This window comes from Microdochium trichocladiopsis (genome assembly GCF_020744255.1).
Source record: "Microdochium trichocladiopsis strain MPI-CAGE-CH-0230 chromosome Unknown B0I36scaffold_11, whole genome shotgun sequence".
Lineage (NCBI taxonomy): Eukaryota > Fungi > Ascomycota > Sordariomycetes > Xylariales > Microdochiaceae > Microdochium > Microdochium trichocladiopsis.
The window spans coordinates 2,014,684-2,032,718 of record NW_025763554.1 but is presented as its reverse complement, the minus strand read 5'-3'; the positions used below and the strand labels follow the sequence as shown (position 1 = coordinate 2,032,718).

Sequence of the window (18,035 nt, the reverse complement as noted above, 5' to 3'; positions counted from 1 at the left end):
GCATAGTAAGCCCCACTGCTTATCGTTGAACCGGATGGCTAGCTGCTCTTCTGCTGCCTCTCGTCCGAGCTGGTGGGCCCGTAAGCAGTATCCCAAGTAGCGATGCCCGATCGACTTGTACTTCGTCATCGACGCCTCGTTTTCCTTCCGCCCAAACGGCACGCCGCTCTGTTGAGTTGCCGATATCGATGCCAAACACTGCAGCGTATCTGTCGGCACCACATCCAGTCTCCAGCAGCACCGGTCTACCTCGCGGTCGAAGCTCTCTGCTAGCCGTGTTAGCAGTAGTGACTGGCGCATGCCTGCCTCGTCCACGGCTCTCCTGCCGTACTGCTGTTCTTTCCGGGCCCTCACCCACTGGGCTGCGTCGCTTATGTCCATCAAGTCTCGCCCAGCGAAGTGCCTGACCCAGCCTAGCCTCTTGACCCACGATGAGTCACTGTTTATCCCCTCCTTTAAGTCGCCCTGTCGAAGCCATGCCTCGTTCTCCTTCTCCTCCTCTGCGTCGTCCTCTATAGCCATTTGGTCCATCATGGAGATTAATGGTGTCGCTTCGGGATCGGACAAAACCTCGTCACTGTCGTGCCCAGTACGGACGATCCAATAACGCGCCCACCGTCCCTTACACCACGACTGGACCTTTACGGCGCTCCAGCCTGCCTCGTCGCTACTGTGACTTGCAGTACGTTGGTGTCGAACAATGTTGTCTCTCGTGGTCGTGATATATCGACATACTGCACAGCTGAAACCGTTCACGACGGGAAGCAATTGAACTGGCTTGCCGCCATCGGCCGGCAGTCTGCACGTCTGCGGATCTTGGAGTTCGATGTCGCTAAAGCTGTAAATAATGTCCTGTAGTAGCTTGCCCCGAATCTGGTGTTGGTAACGGAAGTGCGCCTCGATGCCAGCGCCGGGCTTAACACCAGCTGGACATAATCGACATAGCAGTACCTGCGTATCCACGTCAATTGTCACCACGTCGTCGCGCTCGTACAGTTGTTTGGCCATGTTTGACGTTCTTGAAGTTGTTGGTTCTTGAAGTTGTTCATTACTCGATTATCTACAGCTCTGACTATCTACAGTTCTAATCATCTATATACTATGTTGTCGCGTCGCGCCCCTGATCAAGCCCATCATTTCCTTTTTGGCTTCTCGTGTCGCGTCTTCCCTGCGAAACTGAGCTGTCGCTTCAGCTGGACATCTCATGGGGCTGCTAACCCTGTGAATTGACCTGGGGTTGATTCGGGTTGGGGTAGTGCCGGTGGGTCTGGGGTTATTTTGGGCCAATCAACGACCCGGCCCTAGTCAGCTCGACAGTGGTCAAATGCACGGACCCGCTGCACCAGTTTGTGTGGGCAAGTGGCCCCGTCTTTAATACAAACGTCTGCGAATAGTGCCTAGGTCTGAACAGATACTAGGCGTATTAGATTTACTACGAACTTGGGAAATAAAAGGAGGTAGTTCGCACTCTCCGTGAGCGCGTTACGGTTTTGTTAACCCCCCTGTCTCCCCTTTTTTGACCCACCTAGGCTCGGGCCAGAGCCCGAGCCCGTAACATACCCTCCTCCCCCCCTCCTAGGATGGTCGGTATCGGGACCGCCGCCCCGGACTATCGTTCCTCCAAACTATAGCTCGAATTGCTTACCGGTATTAGGTAGCGTGTCGCGTAACCTCGCCTCTCGCGATATGGCTCCCGCGTAGGGGTCGCTTGACTGCCGCGTTACGTTGGTCGAGCGTGGCGTGAGGGTCCGGGTACGCTCGTATCTGACGCATGTCTAGACACGACGGCTGCCCGAGAGTATCCCTTTGCGGTCCGGGGTCGAGTCTTCCTTCCCCTCTTGCTGGGGTTCTGACTCTCCCGGTTCTCTCCATCTCTGTGATCCGGTGTAGACGGCACGCCTCCGACGACCGCCTAGGGGTGGCCTCCCGCGGATTGGCGTCGGGCTCCCGTTTTTTCCTCGGTGGAGCTCCGCCCTCCTCGCTCTCCTTCCTTCCCACAGTTCGGGCCCGTATAGGCCGCGGGCGCCGCGATCCCTCTGCCCGCGCGCTTCATCTATAGGCGTAGGCCCCGCGTGCCTCGTGTGCTGGCGCCTGCGCGGAGAAAAGAAGGCCCGGCGTGCCTCGTGTGATGGCGCCGCCGCGGCGAAAAGTGGGGCGGCTGCCGGCCGGGCGACGTGCGCTGGCCGGCGCACCGGACCCACGTGGTGCGCTCGCCGGCAGGCCGCCCCTCCTCCTCGACACATATATAAAGCCCTCTCCCACCTCCCACCCCCCAAGTTTTCCCTCTTTCCTCCTCCTCAAGTCGCTCTCGCAGCTGCCCCGCGTTGGCAGTTTTCTTGTGTCTTTCTCTTCCCCGGTTTCCGCGCCGTTTCCGCCTCGCACCCCCGCCACCATGTCTGCCGCCGTCGACCTCGCTCCGGGCAGCACCGCCACCGGCTCCGGTGGTGAACCGCCTCCACTCCGTCGGGCACTCGTGGCGCCGCCAACACCCACCAACTTGCGCGCATTGCGCAGTTTCTCAACAACCGTTTCGACCACATCGACCGCCGCTTTGACCAGCAGGAAGAATTCAACAAGCAGGTCGCCAGCAACCTCAGCGACACCGCTCAGCTCACTGCCCACTTGATGCAGTCTCTCGGCATGGTTCCGCAGCGTGGTCTGCCTGCGCCCGCCCCCTTTGGTGGTCGTGCTCAGATTGAGTACGATCCTCCCTCCAGCAGCACCCCGTCGACTCCGTCTCGCACCCCCCGCGCCACCCAACAGCGCCCTCGCACCAACCGCTCCGGAGGACGTTCGGGTCGCCGTGAGCGTCAGGCGGAACTCCAGCCCACCCTCCCTCCTGTCGTTGCGGAACCTCGACCCACCAACCCTTTTGTCGTTGAGCAGGCCGCCCCTGCCCAGGGCGATGTCGACTCGGATTTCGGTGGCGGTAACGACGAGTCCGAGGTGTCCGAGGCTAAGTAAGCAGTCGGAATGCTTGGAGTACCTTGACGTGTACTAGATGAAGATTGAGAATTCGCGAGTTAGGTATGGAATGGGGGAGGATTGGGAGTTGGCTGAATTGGGAGACGTTCATGTACCGTAGCCGCCGTAGCCGCCCCCCGCCCGTCGAGGGCCCGAATACCAACCGCGTCAGCAACACCTGTGCCCCCGTTCCGTTTCCGTAATGAGCTTGGTCCGTCGTTGTGTCGGATGTCCCCCCATTCTTTCTCAAATTCATCTAGGGCCTGCGTGTCCTCCACCGCCGAGATCGGTTCCCACGTCGGCTGGTCCCACCCCGTCCACTTGACGAGGGCCAGCCGGGGCCGGCCTCGGCCCCTTCCGGTTTTAGCAGCCAAGATGCTGTCCACTCCATACTCTTCCAGTCCGGGGCCTTCCGGATCCGAGCCTACCTCGACTGGTCCCGGGTTGGAGACCCCCCGGTCGTGGCTCGGGAGGGGATCGTCGGCAGCTCGTTCGACAAGGTCAACGTGAAAGGTTTTATGGACATCCCCCGGGACATCAAGTTGTACTGTGAGCGGGGTCGGGACGCCGGTGACCTGGTAGCGACCTCTAACCCAGTCAAGCTTTTTACTGGGGCGCTGTGTCTTTAGGTTTCGCAGGCTAAGCCAGACCCAGTCCCCAACTTGGAAGCGTTCCGCAGGGCGGCGGACGCGGTCTGTGGCGTCCTGTAGTTGCTGCTGAGCGAAGGCGATTGCGGCTTGGGCTAATTCAGTCCCATCCCGGAGTCTCTGCATAAACGCTGTAGCTCGCCCGGCGGGGCTGTTCGGGCTCGTGGGGCATGCCTTAACCGATTGTATAGGTTCAATATCGAAGCCGTGGAGGAGCCTGAAAGGGCTCACCTTTGTTACGGATGAGTCCCGGTTATTGAGGGCTAGCTGGCAGGCCGGTAGGTGTAGGGGCCAGTCTAGCTGCGAGAAGGCTACGACTGTTCTTAAGGTCGCCTGTACTTCTTGGTTCGCCCGCTCCGTCCCGCCGTCTGTCTGGGGGTGGTAGGCTGTTGATAGCAGTTGCTCTACCCCCGCGAGTTGACATAGTGTCCGCCAGAAGAAACCGACCCAGTCAGACCCCCTATCACTTATTATTTGGGAGGGGAACCCGTGGAAACGCCACCAGACTTGTTTAAACCGTTCCGCGCAGGCGTCTGCCCTCATTGAGGTCATCGCTTCAAGCTGTACGTACTTAGATAAACGGTCGGTAATTACCATTAGGTATCTAGGGTCTTCATTAGACCTGGCTGGTAGGTCCGTCATGAAGTCGATAGATATCTGTTTCCAGAATTGGTCGGGTGGGGGAAGGGGTTGCAGGAGTCCCTGTCTTCTTTGCCGCGAAGCTCGGGCTGCTTGGCAGGTACAGTTTCGGACTATCCGGGCCGCGGTCTGGGACATTCCGTCCCAGTGGAAGCTTCTTCGCAGGATATTGAAGGTCGAGTTCCGTCCTGGATGTCCTGATAGTGGCGAGTCGTGGGCTTGCTGGGCGAGGCGTGTAGTTAAGGGTTCTACGGTAGGGACCCAGATCCTCCCCCTGAACAAGAGAGCCCCGTGTGCGCTCAGTGTACAATCCGCAATCTGGGCGATAGTCTCTGCCTCTTTGGAGAATTTCCTTTTCCCCTGCTGGACGTCGGTGAGGCGGACCCTATAGGCCCCGTCCTTCGTTACTGCCTCGTCCCAGAGTAGCTGGATATCGTTCTCAGTGAAGAGGTCCCGTCCTCGGGGAAGATGCGGGGCGCCTGTAGGAGGGGGCTCCCCTGTGCCCTCTTCCTCCCCCAAAAGAGCAACGGAGATTGGTTGGAGTAGCTGTCCTAGCCGCGGCTCGCTATCGGCTGCGTCCTGATCTCGCCGTGATAAGGCATCGGGACGGAGCCCTTGTGCCCCCGGTCTATAACGGAGGTTGTAGTGGAACAAGGATAGAACCTCTCCCCATCTCGCCTGCCTCTCGCTTAGAAGCCGTGGCGTAATGAAGTACTCGAGGTTCTTATGATCTGTGAGAATCGTAAACGGGGAGGCTACGCTTCGCAATTCAGGGGCCCACGCTTTGAGGCAGGAAATCACAGCGAGCATCTCCTTATCGTGTATCGGATAGTTCCTCTCCGCGGGCGTTAGGGCCGCTGAGTGGTAGGCTACCGGGTGCAGAATGCCGTCGATATACTGGGAGAGACATCCGCCTAGCGCTCGCCCTGAGCTGTCAGCTTCGACAACGGTTTCACGATCAGGGTCCCACTGCGTGAGGACCGGGTACGAGATGAATATACTCTTCATATCTTGGAAAGCCTTCTCCTGGTCGGGCCCCCAGCGGAATGGGACATCCTTGCGCGTGAGCTGGGTGAGAGGTGTGACCATGTCGGAGTAGTGGCTTACGAAGTCCCGGTAGAAGTTAGCAAACCCTAGGAAGCTCCGTACCGCGCGGACATTACGGGGAGTTTCCCATTCGGAGATGGCCCTAATCTTCTCGGGGTCGGGTCGGACTTCCTTTCCAGCCTTGACGATGAAGCCGAGGTACTTTACTTCCTGCACCGCGAATTCGCATTTCGCACGATCCAGGAATAGTCCGGCGTCTAATAACCGTCCTAGAACCTTGCGGACCTGGTCCATATGTTCTTCGCGGCCCCCAGAAGTGTAGATCAGTATATCGTCTAGGTAGGCTGTAACCGAGTCCATCAAGTCGTTACCGATAGCCCGATTAATATACCTCTGGAAGGTAGCCGGTGCTCCGGCTAGGCCGAATGGTGTAACGAGCCACTCAAATAATCCGAACCTTGTACGGAAGGCTGTTAGGTACTCTTGGCCAGCCGCGACGCGGACTCGATGGAATGCAGCCCGGACATCCAGCTTTGTTAGCCATTTCGCGCCGGAGAGGTTCCGTAGCGTTTCCTTGATAAGGGGAAGCGGGTATCGGTCCTGGACTGTAATCTTATTGAGGGCGCGGTAATCTACGCAAAACCGCCACCCCCCCCGGGTTTCTTTACAAGAAGGACTGGGGCCGCGGTCGCAGAGGAACTTGCCCGGATCCAGCCCTTATCCTGTAAGTCGGTAATCTGTCGTCGGAGCTCTAAGAGGTGATCCCTTGGCATATTGTAGAGCGGCCCCACCGGTAACTCGTGATCCTTTCCCTCCTTATCCTTCTTAAGGCGGATATGATGGTCCATAGGGCCCCGATGAGGGGGTAGCTGAATTGCGGTATCCTTATCGAACAGCTGCGTAAAGCCTCTAAGTTCCGGGGGAAGCGGTTTCTCCTCGGGCTCGACCGGGTTCCTCGCCCGGATCGCCGTATTAATATCGTGGATACTAACCGCCATTACAGTCCTTCCCTCCTGGCCCCCTTTCCGTAGGAGGCGTCTCATTACCGAGCCCGAAACTCTAGTTAGGCGCGAGCGCCCACCCCTCTGTTCGGAGGTCCTTACTTCGAGGTCCCAAGCCGCACCGATATTCAATGTTCTCCTCTGGGCGTCCATCCGTACTCCCCAGCGTTTAATCCACGGGAGGCCTAAGATTAGGTCTCGGGAGAGCCCCGGGATAACGTAGAGGGCGGCTGGGCATGTCCATCCATCCACGTCGAGGTACGTGCGGACGAACGTTTTGATTGCCGGGGCGCGGGGAAGGTTCCGTGCTACCTTCAACTCCCGCGGCGAGTGGAGCCTGATTCCTTTCAGACCGAGGCCTCGTGCCGCCTCCTCGCTAATTGCTCCGTAACAGTCACAACCGCTGTCGATTTGCACGTCGAAGGTTTTCAGGGAATGGACTAATATCGGCACTAAGAATGGTAGTTCGTTCATTTGCGCTTCTATCTTCCGAAATTCCTCCGCCCCTTGGGGACCCTGTACTTCGACTGATTGCGGGTGTGACCCTGGTCGCCTTGGCCGGAGACTTAGGCCAAGGTCTCCTCGTTTTTTGTGTCTTCGCGGTCCGACTCCGGGTCGGAGTATCCCTCATCCACGGTCAGTGTCCGTACTGCCGTCGAGGGGCGTATCGCGGGGGCGAGGTTGCAGTCCTGAGCGAAGTGTCCTTTGGCTCCGCAACGTAGGCAAGCCCCTTGCTTCCTTCTTTCGTCGAGGATCTCCTTCGAGACCCAGTTAGCCCTCCGTTTGGGCTGCCCGTTTCCGCTCCGTGGTTGGGAGCGGCCCTGGCTTTTCTTACTGGTGCCGTGTTGAGTTAACGCGTTAACTCCTGTCATCCGAGTATCACCCTCGTTGTCTACGAAGCGAGTCCGCCTCGGGGTCGGCGCATGGCTTGGGTGATAGCGAAACCGTTCTTCCATTCGATACGTTTCGATATCCGTCGCGATCGATCGGTATTGGTTGACCGCCAATTCGTAGTTATCCCTGGAGACCCCGGCTCCTACGCTCTTTTCGCGGATCTCCGAGGAGAGGGCTCTTCGGAGACGGGATAGGCGTATTCCGGCCGACCATTCGTGCCCCCCCGCTAGGGCCATTTTTTGCTCGAAGCGCACGAAGAATGTTGCGAAGGACTCGTTCTTTCCTTGCCGAAGATTGTCGAGTTCCGCTTCAGCAACCTGCTGTCGGTGGGGGTTCCCGAAGACGGTCTCGAGATACGATAGGAATGCGTTCGTGTTATAGCCTGTCCCCTCCCCTGCTGCTTCGTAGTAGGCCGCGACTTGCGCCTGGACCTTAGGGGAGAGATTCTGCCATAGGTACACCCATTGGTCCTCTGCGGACCCGATGAAGTGCTGGTCGGCTGTAAGCTTATGTCGGATAGTAATCTTCCAGGCCGCGAAGGTTTGCTTGTCGCCATTATAAGGCTCTCCTTTCGGGAGCGGTTTCCGTAGGGTGAGCGGCGGTGTCGGATTAGGGTATGGGCGAGTCGAGTTGGCGGGATATTCGCGTGCCGGGCTTATCGAGGGCGGGGAACGCCCTGCACCGTCCGTATTTGCGTCGCCGGGTGCCCTTGAAGGGAGCGGTGTCTGCGCTGCCCGCAGTTGTTCGATTTCGACGCGCATTCGGCTGAGTCGGTCTTCGAACGTATCGATGCCTGATTGGTGATTGGATGGGGAGCCGCTAGGGAGGGTTGCTTCGTACGTGGCGCGGAGGTCGCGCATCTCGATCTGCATAGCGTCGAGCCGTGCTCTTAGCTCATTGACCTCGGCCATATCCGAGGACGAGGAAGTTCGTAGTATGTTAAGTACTGGCCCTAGGTCTGAACAGATACTAGGCGTATTAGATTTACTACGAACTTGGGAAATAAAAGGAGGTAGTTCGCACTCTCCGTGAGCGCGTTACGGTTTTGTTAACCCCCCCTGTCTCCCCTTTTTTGACCCACCTAGGCTCGGGCCAGAGCCCGAGCCCGTAACATTAACTACCTTTTATTTAATCTCATTCTCCCTCTACATTCACTCCCTATTTCTACCTACTAACTCTTACCCTCCCCGGCTTTTCCTAACCCTCTCTCTTCATAACTACCACCTACTATCCGCTACTTTCTCCACTCTTTCCTTGTGTTATATAATTATTATATCTTCGCCGCCCTCGCCCGGGCATACTTACCCTTCGCGCCCCGGGCTGCCGCCTACCACCCACTCTTAACCTAACTACGGCTTCGCCGGCCCTGGCTCGGGCATATTGCGCTTCGCGCCCCGGCTTACCGCATATATAATTCACTTATCCCTCCTCAATATCTAACCCCAAATATATAACCCTGACCCTGACCCTTATTCTAAGAAATCCATCCTATAGCCTGCCCGACGGTATACCTAAACCCGCCTGGTACCGCTCCTACCGCTCTAATACACATATATAAATGGTCCGGGCATGCATAGCGGTCCCACCTCCCTGGTAAATAACTATTCCGCTACCGCATGGTTCTGGTCTATGGCCGCACGGGTTCCACCACCCTGATAAATAATACTCGGCCTGCCGGCGGCCTAACCCACGGCCGCACGGGTTCCACCACCCTGATAAATATCTATATATAGTTGACTACTCGAACTATAAGCCAGCTATTACACTGGAAATTCGCCCGTGTTCTCGACGACCCCGTTACTTCCGGGACCGTTAATATCTCGCGCGGCCGATCACCTTGATAGTTCGCGCTTACTCTGGGGCGTGGTTATACGGCTGCCGCAATCCGCCCCTATAAACGACGGTTCCTAGCGGCACCTCATATTAGTAACGAAGCGCTATGTTAACCTTCGCTTGTAATCCTGGTATATATATTTCTAGCGTATGATTACGTCGCTAGCACGATCAGCGCCTGTAAATACCCCGTTCCTAACGGCACCCCATATCACTAGCGAAGCGCTGTGTGAACCTTCGCCTGTGATACTGGCATACATATCTACCTTCCCTACTAGTGAACCTCCCGGACGACCGCTTCTAGTACGGCAAGCCCGTTCGTCATCCTCTCTCCGAGTACCTCTCGCGGCCGTACGATCCACTCTCGCCACTCCCCCATCTCCGGTAGACCCCCTTCAACCTCGTCCTCTACTATCTCCCGTAGTAAATCCTGTTTCTGCACGTACATTAGTACCGGCAGTACCTTGTCGTTCCACCGGCACTCCTCCTGGCGCCTTCTCTTCCATCCGCGCTCTAGACCTAAGCAGTCTATCTCCTCTCCCTCTGACTGCGACTCCGAGCCCTCCGTACGGCCCAGCTTTTCGCACCAGTCGAGCCCCAGCCCGCAGCGCCAGCAGCAGCTTCCTTCGACAAACTGGAGCCCTGTTCGCCACTCGATGTAGTCCGCCTTCCTGATCACACGACACCTATGTAGCCCGTGCCCGTACGACCTCCTGCTCGATACCGGTGACCCTACCATCCGCCACTGTACGTAGCACACGGCACACTGGCTCTCTCCTTCGACCGCTCCTAGCCAGCTCCGGAGCAGCTCTTTCCTTTGCTGCTGCTGTATCTGGCGCTCCTGGAACCGGTTTGATACGTCTAGTTCCTCCTCTCCGGATTCTTCATCTTCCGATTCCTCCTCCTCCGCCGTACTGTCGTCTGCCGTCTCCTCGTCACTGGCCGCTCCGCCCTTACACCAGTCGCACCGTACCGCCCGATCGTATCACAGTCCTCCCCTTCTACCCCATCCATGAACCTGCCCAGCACCGCTCGCCGGCACTCTCCGCCCCTGACGAACTGCTCGATCGCCAGCCGGTTCGTCCTCTCCACGTCCGTCTCTCGGCCTTCAACCTCCTGCCGCCTCTTCTGCTGCCCTGGCCCTGCCTCGTCTGCAAGCACGATAACCGCCTCGACCACCTCCCCGTCCCTGCGGCCGCCGCGGCCCGTCTGCTGAATGTAGTCCACTAGCCCGTACGGCTCTTCTGCGTGTAGAATCACGCTGATTCCGGGAATATCTACGCCTGTTCCGAGACCTGTCGTTGCCGTGATCCACCGGGACGCGCTGCTGCCGTTCACCCATGCCTCGAGTACCTCCTCTCGCGCCTGGGTCTCCATCCCGCTGTGGTAATACCCGCACCCGATCCGCTCCGCCAGCTTCTGGCTATCCTTCTTCGACCGGCAGTACACTACCCCCTTCCTATCGCCGTTAAGCGACCCGGAGCTCTTCCTCTCCTCGACCAGTCGTACGACCTCCTCCTGCACCGCGTTTCCAACCTTCCGGCCTCTTCCTAGTCCGGCCCTACTTGGGACCGTAGTAACGGCGTACCGGATGTTCTTCTTCGTTGTCCGTGCCCGTATAATCTCGGCGTCTTCCGCAATCATCTGCTGCCGGAACCAGCCCTCTAGCTTCACCGGGAGCGTAGCTGTAAGCAAGATTACCGGACAGTCGTACCGGTACAGCCCCTTCAGCTCCACGAGCCTCTTCCGGTAGCCGACGTCCATGATAATCGTGTGGCACTCGTCGATGAAGATCCGCCGTAGTAGCCTCCGGCTCCGTAGCGTGTCTGCGTAGTTGCAGAACTCGTGGTTGCTTGCCTGGTCGGCGCTGACTACGACTAGACTAGCCACGCGCACGAGCGAGTTAGCTTCCCGGCCCTCCTCCTCAGCCGACCTCCAGCGTACGCAGTCGATCCCGAACGAGCGTGCCCGCGCGACGAGATCGTCGATCAGCGCTACGAACGGAACGACGACGATACTAACGCCGCCGTTTAACCCTCGTACCGCCGGGACCATAAATAGTAGACTCTTGCCGCCGCCCGTCGGTAGTACGACGATGAGTACGGAGCCGCCTCGCATCTGTATGATCCGGACCATGGCCTGCTCCTGTTCTGCCGTCCTCCAGCGCGCACCGGCCCCAATAATCGATTCGAGCCCGTGCTGGACCCGGCGCCGGACCTCCCCGACGGCTTCTGGGAGCGTCTTCCTCTGCTTCGCCGGCTCTGGGCTCGACTCTATCGTCTCCTCCCTACCTGGGAGTTCGGCCTCCGTAGACTCTCGCTTCCGCTTCCTCGTCCGCTTCTGCGCCTGGTCCGGCGACTTGCCCTTACCCTGGCTATCCCAGCTCAGATACTGGTGCCAGAGCCGGCTGATCTCGCGGTAGTTGGCGATCATCTGCGGCTGTAGCTGCCCTGGGAACTGGATGTTGATCGCGTAGTGCGATCGTGCCATGGCACTGCTGTGTGTCGCCTGCAGATCCCAGATTACCTCCGTCCGGTCCCTCGGTCGTAGCTCGCCAGTAGCCTCGTCGAATTCCTCATCCTCGGGCCCGTATCCGTCATCGGCCGCGCCGACCTCGAGCTCCTTCTGCTGTACGATAAGCCCCTGAATCGTACGGCCTAGCTCGATCGCGAGATGGCGGTACGTCGAAGTACCTAGCTCGACGCCGAGATAGCCCGCCGTAGCTGCCCTAAGCTCCTTCGTAAGCACGTCCGTTCCCCAGCGGCCTTTCCGGCCGTCCTTCCATAGCCAGTGCCGCAGCGATTCCGACGGTTTTCGAGCCCGAATCGCATCGAGAAGCATCTCCTCGAACGGGACTAGCCAGACGAGATAGACGACAAGTAGCTGCCCGACCCGTTCCGGGAGAAAGCGTGCGACCTTTCGGCCGTAGCCCCGGATCGACTTGGCCTTATCTCGGTCCGTTACGAGCATTACCTGCCCGTCGAAGATATAGACGCTCCGGCTTAGCTGCTTCGTATCTAGATACCGCACGCTCGTGATCTCGGGCCCTCGGCCTGGCTGGCCTCCCCAGACGTGCGTTAGTACGAGTAGCTGGCTCTTCAGCGTTCCGATCTGGTTTAGCCACTTCTGCGACCGCTCCCGGTGGTACTGCTGCCGCTGGGACGACCAGAGCCTCTCCGAAACGAGCTCGGCAACGACGCGGGGCCCGGCTTGAAGCCAGCTGTTCTGCGGGTTTGAGATGAACGATTTCCCACCCCCTTCGTACATTACGCTGTCGTTGATTTTGCTAAGCTCGATCCGTCCTAGTAGTACCGCCGACTGGCCGTACAGAAGCCCGTCGAGCGCCGATTCGGCTGTTGAGACGAGCCCCTGGGCCATCCGCCGGAAGTTCTGGACCTCGATCCGGAAGCCGTGTAGCCGGAGCGCCTGCTTCCCGTCCTCCCAGATAATCCGTGCTGCCCCCCCTTCCTTCTGGCGGTAGCCCTTTCCGATCGTTAAGAACCGGGTTAGCGTACTGAACGGGCTGTACGAGCCGTCTGCGATCCACTGCCGATAGCCGTCCATAAATGCGTCGATATCCCTAGCCTGGAGCTGGCTACGCCCTTCGTCCTCCCCTTCGCCGGAGTCCGTAGTACTATCCTCTTCCTGGATCGGGACGTGCTCGAAGAAGTACTCTAGTAGTAGTACGCGGCTACACCACGCTAGACCCGCTAGTAGTGTTGTAAACTCGGCCGGCGGCCGAAATCGTGCTCGGACGGGGTCGATCGCGAGTACGGTAGTGAAGTGTAGTAGCGGGTTTACGTACGGTTGTACTAGTACCCGCTGCGTAAGCGACAGAACACAGAACGTGAAGACGGCCTCGTCTAGATATCCGTCGTCGCCGCCGCCCTCGCGATTCTCCTCCTCCTCGCCGCCGCCCCCTACCCGGGAGCTCTCCTCCTCCGTACTATCGAGAGCCTCTATAATAGCCTCGAGAGCGGCCCACTGCTGGTCGGTAAACTGGACCTGGTGCTTCCTCCTCGCCTCCGTACGGCCGAGCCGGAAGACCCGGACGCAGTAGCAGAGATAGCGCCGCCAGTAGCTCCGGTACTTCTCCATCGTATGCGCCTCCTGCTTAACGCGGAACGGCCGCGGCGACGGCCGGTTCGGGTCGCGGCTTGCTAGCCAGCAGAGCGTCTCCACGGGTACCTGGCCGATCCGCCGGCTACACCGCTCGATTACCCGGTTGAAGCTCTGGCCCAGCCGTACGAGCGTCGCCTCCGAAGCCTCCCTCTCTTTCCGGACGGACCAGCTTAGTTTAGCTAGCTCCTTCGTCGATAGACCTGGCTCGGCGGCGCGCCGTAGTTCCGCCATATCCTTGCCGGCCAGATGCGCCGCCCAGCCCATCTGGCTCACCCACGGCGACTCATAGTCGACGCCGGCCTCGTAGTCGATAATCCGGCCCCGCTCCGCCTCTTCGGCGGCCGCTTTAGCCTCGTACGCCGCCATGTGGGCCTCCCAGACTTGACCTCCGCCGCCGCTGTCCGGCCCCGCTGCCGCCGATTTGACTGCCCGTAGCTGGCCGCCCTTAAGCTGGTGCCTCTGTCGGTAGTGGGTAACTACACCACCTACGGCCGCTGCGATTCCTGCCCTACATAGTGTGCAGACTAGTACGCGGCTTGCCCGATATAGATAGAGCTCTGGTGTTACTGCTGGCTCGGTCGTTGCTGTAGCTCTCGCGTCCTCCTGCTGCTGCTGCTGCCGCTGCTGCGCGGCGCTGCCGTAATCGCTCTCGTAGTCGCCTCCCTGGCTGCTGCGGTCCATCGTGGAGTACTACCTGTCGTATGCGATTCTCTTCTCGGTACTACTTCTGATCTTCGACTCTTGCCTATATTCTTGGGAAGAGACCCTAAGCTAGTATTATAGTTCAATCGAAATGCGCGCGCGCGTCCGTTTCATTCTCCTCCTCCCTCTATCTCCTCTTACGCGCGTCCCCTCTCCCCTTTAGACTCCCCGGGCTCGCGCTGTTACGCGTACGCGCTTATCTCCTTTTTATTACCTATTACTTACCTTGTCCCCCTTTTCGCGGCAGTGCCTAGCCGTACACGCGTAGCTGAGCTGGGGGGGTTAAGGTTCGGACCCCTACTAGTTAGGGTTGGGTTAGCTAGGGGTTAGCACATTTACGCTGGCCGGAATGAACTCAGGGTACCGGAATGAACTTAATAGCCCGTACCCTTCCGGGCCGGGAATGACCTACCTCCGCCGCCGAACTACTACCGCCGCTAAACTACTATACCTCTGCCGAACTACTACCGCCGCCGAACTGCTACCGCCGCCGCCGCCGACCTACCTGCCGACCTCTGCCAGCCTGCCACGGCCAGACCCTATATATCCAAATAAGCAGCCAGTCTCTTAAGAACAAACAGGCCCGGTGGTCAAGCGGTAAGACGTCGCTAGCAATTGCTAAGCGGAATCCCTGGTTCAACTCCGGGCCGGATTACTGCGCCTACTTGAGAATCTCTTCGTCTCGTAGAGATTCTCAAGTGGGTAGCTCTTTTTGCCGGCACCCCTTCCTCCGCTTCGGAGGTATTTTCGCTATGTTAACTACCTGCCGACCTGCTACCGGCTCCGACGAACTGCCACTACTCCGCCGACCTGCTACCGCTGCCGCCGAACTACCTGCTGACCTGCCTGCCGGCCTGCCTGCCGACCAGCCTGCCGACCTGCCTGCCTGCCTGAGCCTTATATATCCAAATAAGCGACTGACTATTTAACAAACAGCCAGAGAGCCTCGCTGGTCTAGCGGTCATGACGTCACTGCTATATAGCTCTCCATTCCCACGTCGGCCGCAGGAATAAGGGTCCCTAACCTGAGCTTGTGGAGCCATCCGACCCGGACGCTCGAGCTAGTCACAGTTGAAGAGCTAGGTTCGACTCCTAGGCGTGGCATTTTTTTGGCCCTCCTCTCTCTGCCTCTCTCTTTTGCGCGCGCCTCTGCCTGCCTGCTTGCTCTGGCAGTCGACGCGCCTCCCTCGTCGTCGTGCGGCCTGTGCATGTACGCATATGAGGGCGCCACTGGGCCCCACAGGTTCGGACCCCTGCTAGTTGGGGTTGGGCTTGGGGTTGGGTTAGCTGTGGGTTAGCCCATTTTTCGCTGGCCGGAATGAACTCAATCTGGGGTTAGTTGGGGTACCGGAATGGGCTCAATGGCCCGTGCCCCCGGCCCCCTGTCCCACCAGGAATCGCCGAAAGTGAGGCCAACCCGGCCGGGAATGATGGTCAGGTTACAGGCGTCATCTTACGCGGCATCAATGAACGGGCAATGGGAATGAGACGCCACGCACCAATTCGAGGAATAGATCAACGGGAGCCGCGGCAACTTATCATACACCTCGGGTTCATGCAGGTCCTCGAGCTGGCGCGCGAGACGGTCAATGTTGCGTATGACAGCATCGGGCACAACCATGATGCCGTCGCGACCGGGCTGGCGCTTGTTGCAGGCCTTTTCGACGGCGGCGAGGGCTTCGCGACGACGGTTGAGCATGGCTGGCGGAGACTTGCGCTCTCCCGTGCAAAGCGTGCACGCGCACTCAAAGCCCCAGCTGCCCTTGTACTCGGCATTGCGCCCGTCGAGGAGCGACTTGACGGGCACGTACTGCTGAAAGAGTTCCTCGCCCGCTACAATATCGCGCGTCGCCCGGCTGATCAGCATGTCGCCTAAGAACGATCGCATCGTGTTAGGAACGCAGCTGTGGTTCATGTGGCTGGCGTGGGCCCAGAGACCCTTTGCCATGCGGACCGCGGCGCCGGGAGGAGTGGGTTTCGTGTTGTCGATGGACGTTAGTGGCGCGCTGAAACTGTTCTTGGTGCTGATCCCTTCGACCAGAAATACGTCAACAATCGGAACACCGTCCACTGCAGTCCCCGGCTCGACTGATCTCTCCGGTAGCTCTTCGCCCGCATATAGCGTCAGTACCGACCGCGCCAGAGACGGGTTCTCGCAAAGCTGGCGCACAATCATGGCGTACAGCGCGGCCAACGCCCGCATCGGCTCGTACTGGTTGGGCATGAGTGTCGCCTTCTCGACAAAGACCAGCTCGCCGGCTCGGATGGCCTCAGTGGCGAACAAGCCTCGACCGTGGTGCTGCGACTCGGCAATGCGCGTCCTCCGCAAGAACGAGCCACAGTCGAGGTGAACGCGCTGCGGGTTGAGTGACGCCAGCATCGTTGCAAAGGCGTAGTCACCATGTTCTTCCTCACGCAGCCGCGCCAAACATCGAGCATGCTCGCGCCGTACACCGCCCCCAGCCCCTTCGGCGTTCAGCTGGAGCGCCCGCGATAAGTACTCACGACTAGTCGCGTATTGGCACAGCCCGTATGCTGCCCGTCCAGCATTGTAGTAGGCCTTCCAGTCACCTACCCCGCCGGTACGCGACGCGAGGGAGTCGGCAAGGGCGGCATCGTACCGGCCAAGCAGTAGATTTGTGCCCGCCCATTTTGTGTATACGGGCGCTTTTAGTTTGTCGTCTTCAAAAGTCTCCAGGGCTTCGGTATAGCTAGTCATCTTGTGTCAGGCTCTGGCTAGTTGAAGATGTGACTAGGATGGCTCGTCTTGATACTTACCAAAACACGGCAGTCGGGTAATCCTTCTCGATAAACGCTGTGTCGCCGGCGGTGCGCCACTCCTTGGCCGACTTCAGCAGCGGCCCTAGACGCAGCGGCTCGGGAATCAACGGGTCGGTAAAGCGCAGCAGCACCACATCAGATGGGTGGTCGACGCAGATCATGTAGTCGTGCGCGGCGCCGTTGTGCGTGTAGTACGGCTCCTTGACGGCCACGACGCAGCCTTCGGGTACAGCCGACAGGGTGGAGGAATCGGGCTGGTTGTAGACGGCCAGCTTGTCGACATTTCCGAACGCGTCTTCAACCACGCTCACGGCGCCTGCGCTGATTTATGGCGGGCTGATGATCTTAACGATGATCCCGCGCCCGCGATGGTGCGTCTAGACACACAGGTCGCCCAAGGGTATCTTTTTCCGGCACAGCACACGTCAACCTCCATGAGATGTGTTCAGGCGCGCAAGTAAAGAAACCTACAATCTCCACATCATGTATCGACTTGGTCGACGCCGGGTACGCTTCGGCCAGTTCCGGTTGCTTGACGGGCCTCGGCGCATCTGGGTTCACATCGTTCCTCTTCAGATACGTCTTGTGCGTCTTGAGAAGCTCCTCCCGCGTCAGCTTCCTCGAAGGGATTTCGCCGTGGAGATGCTTTGGCGCAGCAACAGCAGCAGAAGGTTGGACGACGACGGCCATTATGGCATTCTTACTCGTGCTTTCATCTGACGATCACGCAATGTACATGATGCATCGTCTCAAAGAAAAGGTCATATCATGCCCTTTGAGAATACCGCCCGTTTGGGAAGTAACCAGGTGGCATTCTCGGAGCCCAAACAGCCGCATCTAGATTTCTCGGATTAGCCGGGGGTTCGTCGCTATTTTGCGGAGAGCCGAGCCATGAGGCGGCGGAGTTCTACAATTTGACGCCAATCGGAATTAGCCCTTTGCTACTAAGCGCATGCTTCGACACGCTGCCGGGCCGAGATTGCGCCTGTGGGTTTGCTACTGTGGGGAAGACCCCTTCTTGAGGTGTTCCATTGTGGACCCGTGCTGAATTATGTTGGACTGGTGCCCTGCACGATTAACCAAAAAAATCGCTTGGGCCGTATCAACTTGGCGGGGCAAATTGAGCACCTTTTGCGTGCTAACTGGTGGAATCAACGTATTCTGACTACTTTGAAGCTGCTAACAACGTCCATATTCGCTTTCTTTGGTGTTGTGGGTCTGCCTGTGACTGTCGCCAACATGCCCCCCAGCATCGAATTGGGCCAGGTTGATGTCGTCTGTACGTAAATTTGCACTTGCCAGGCATCTGACTGGCCTACCAGGGCGCCCTGCGAATTGGCAATTGGAAGGTCTGTAGATTGGAGGGGTTATTGAGTTAGCTAGGTTGAATTAAGTAAGGAAGGTG

At 58.6% G+C, this 18,035-nt stretch overlaps 1 protein-coding gene and 1 non-coding gene across 2 annotated transcripts; one reads left to right on the top strand and one right to left on the bottom strand.

Moving 5' to 3' along the window:
* Positions 1 to 13,430: 13,430 nt before the first annotated feature.
* Positions 13,431 to 17,517, bottom strand: B0I36DRAFT_425506 (uncharacterized protein; the record flags this gene model as incomplete). Its single annotated transcript, XM_046162328.1, has 5 exons — positions 17,102 to 17,517; positions 17,018 to 17,034; positions 16,628 to 16,951; positions 15,349 to 16,560; positions 13,431 to 13,491 (listed from the first exon to the last, which is right to left on the bottom strand). The coding sequence occupies exons 1-5, from the start codon at positions 17,318 to 17,320 to the stop codon at positions 13,431 to 13,433; spliced, it is 1,833 nt and encodes a 610-aa protein (XP_046006890.1). The 5' UTR covers positions 17,321 to 17,517.
* Positions 14,430 to 14,504, top strand: B0I36DRAFT_t181. The gene has a single exon. It is a non-coding gene; the product is annotated as a tRNA-OTHER (tRNA).
* Positions 17,518 to 18,035: the final 518 nt, after the last annotated feature.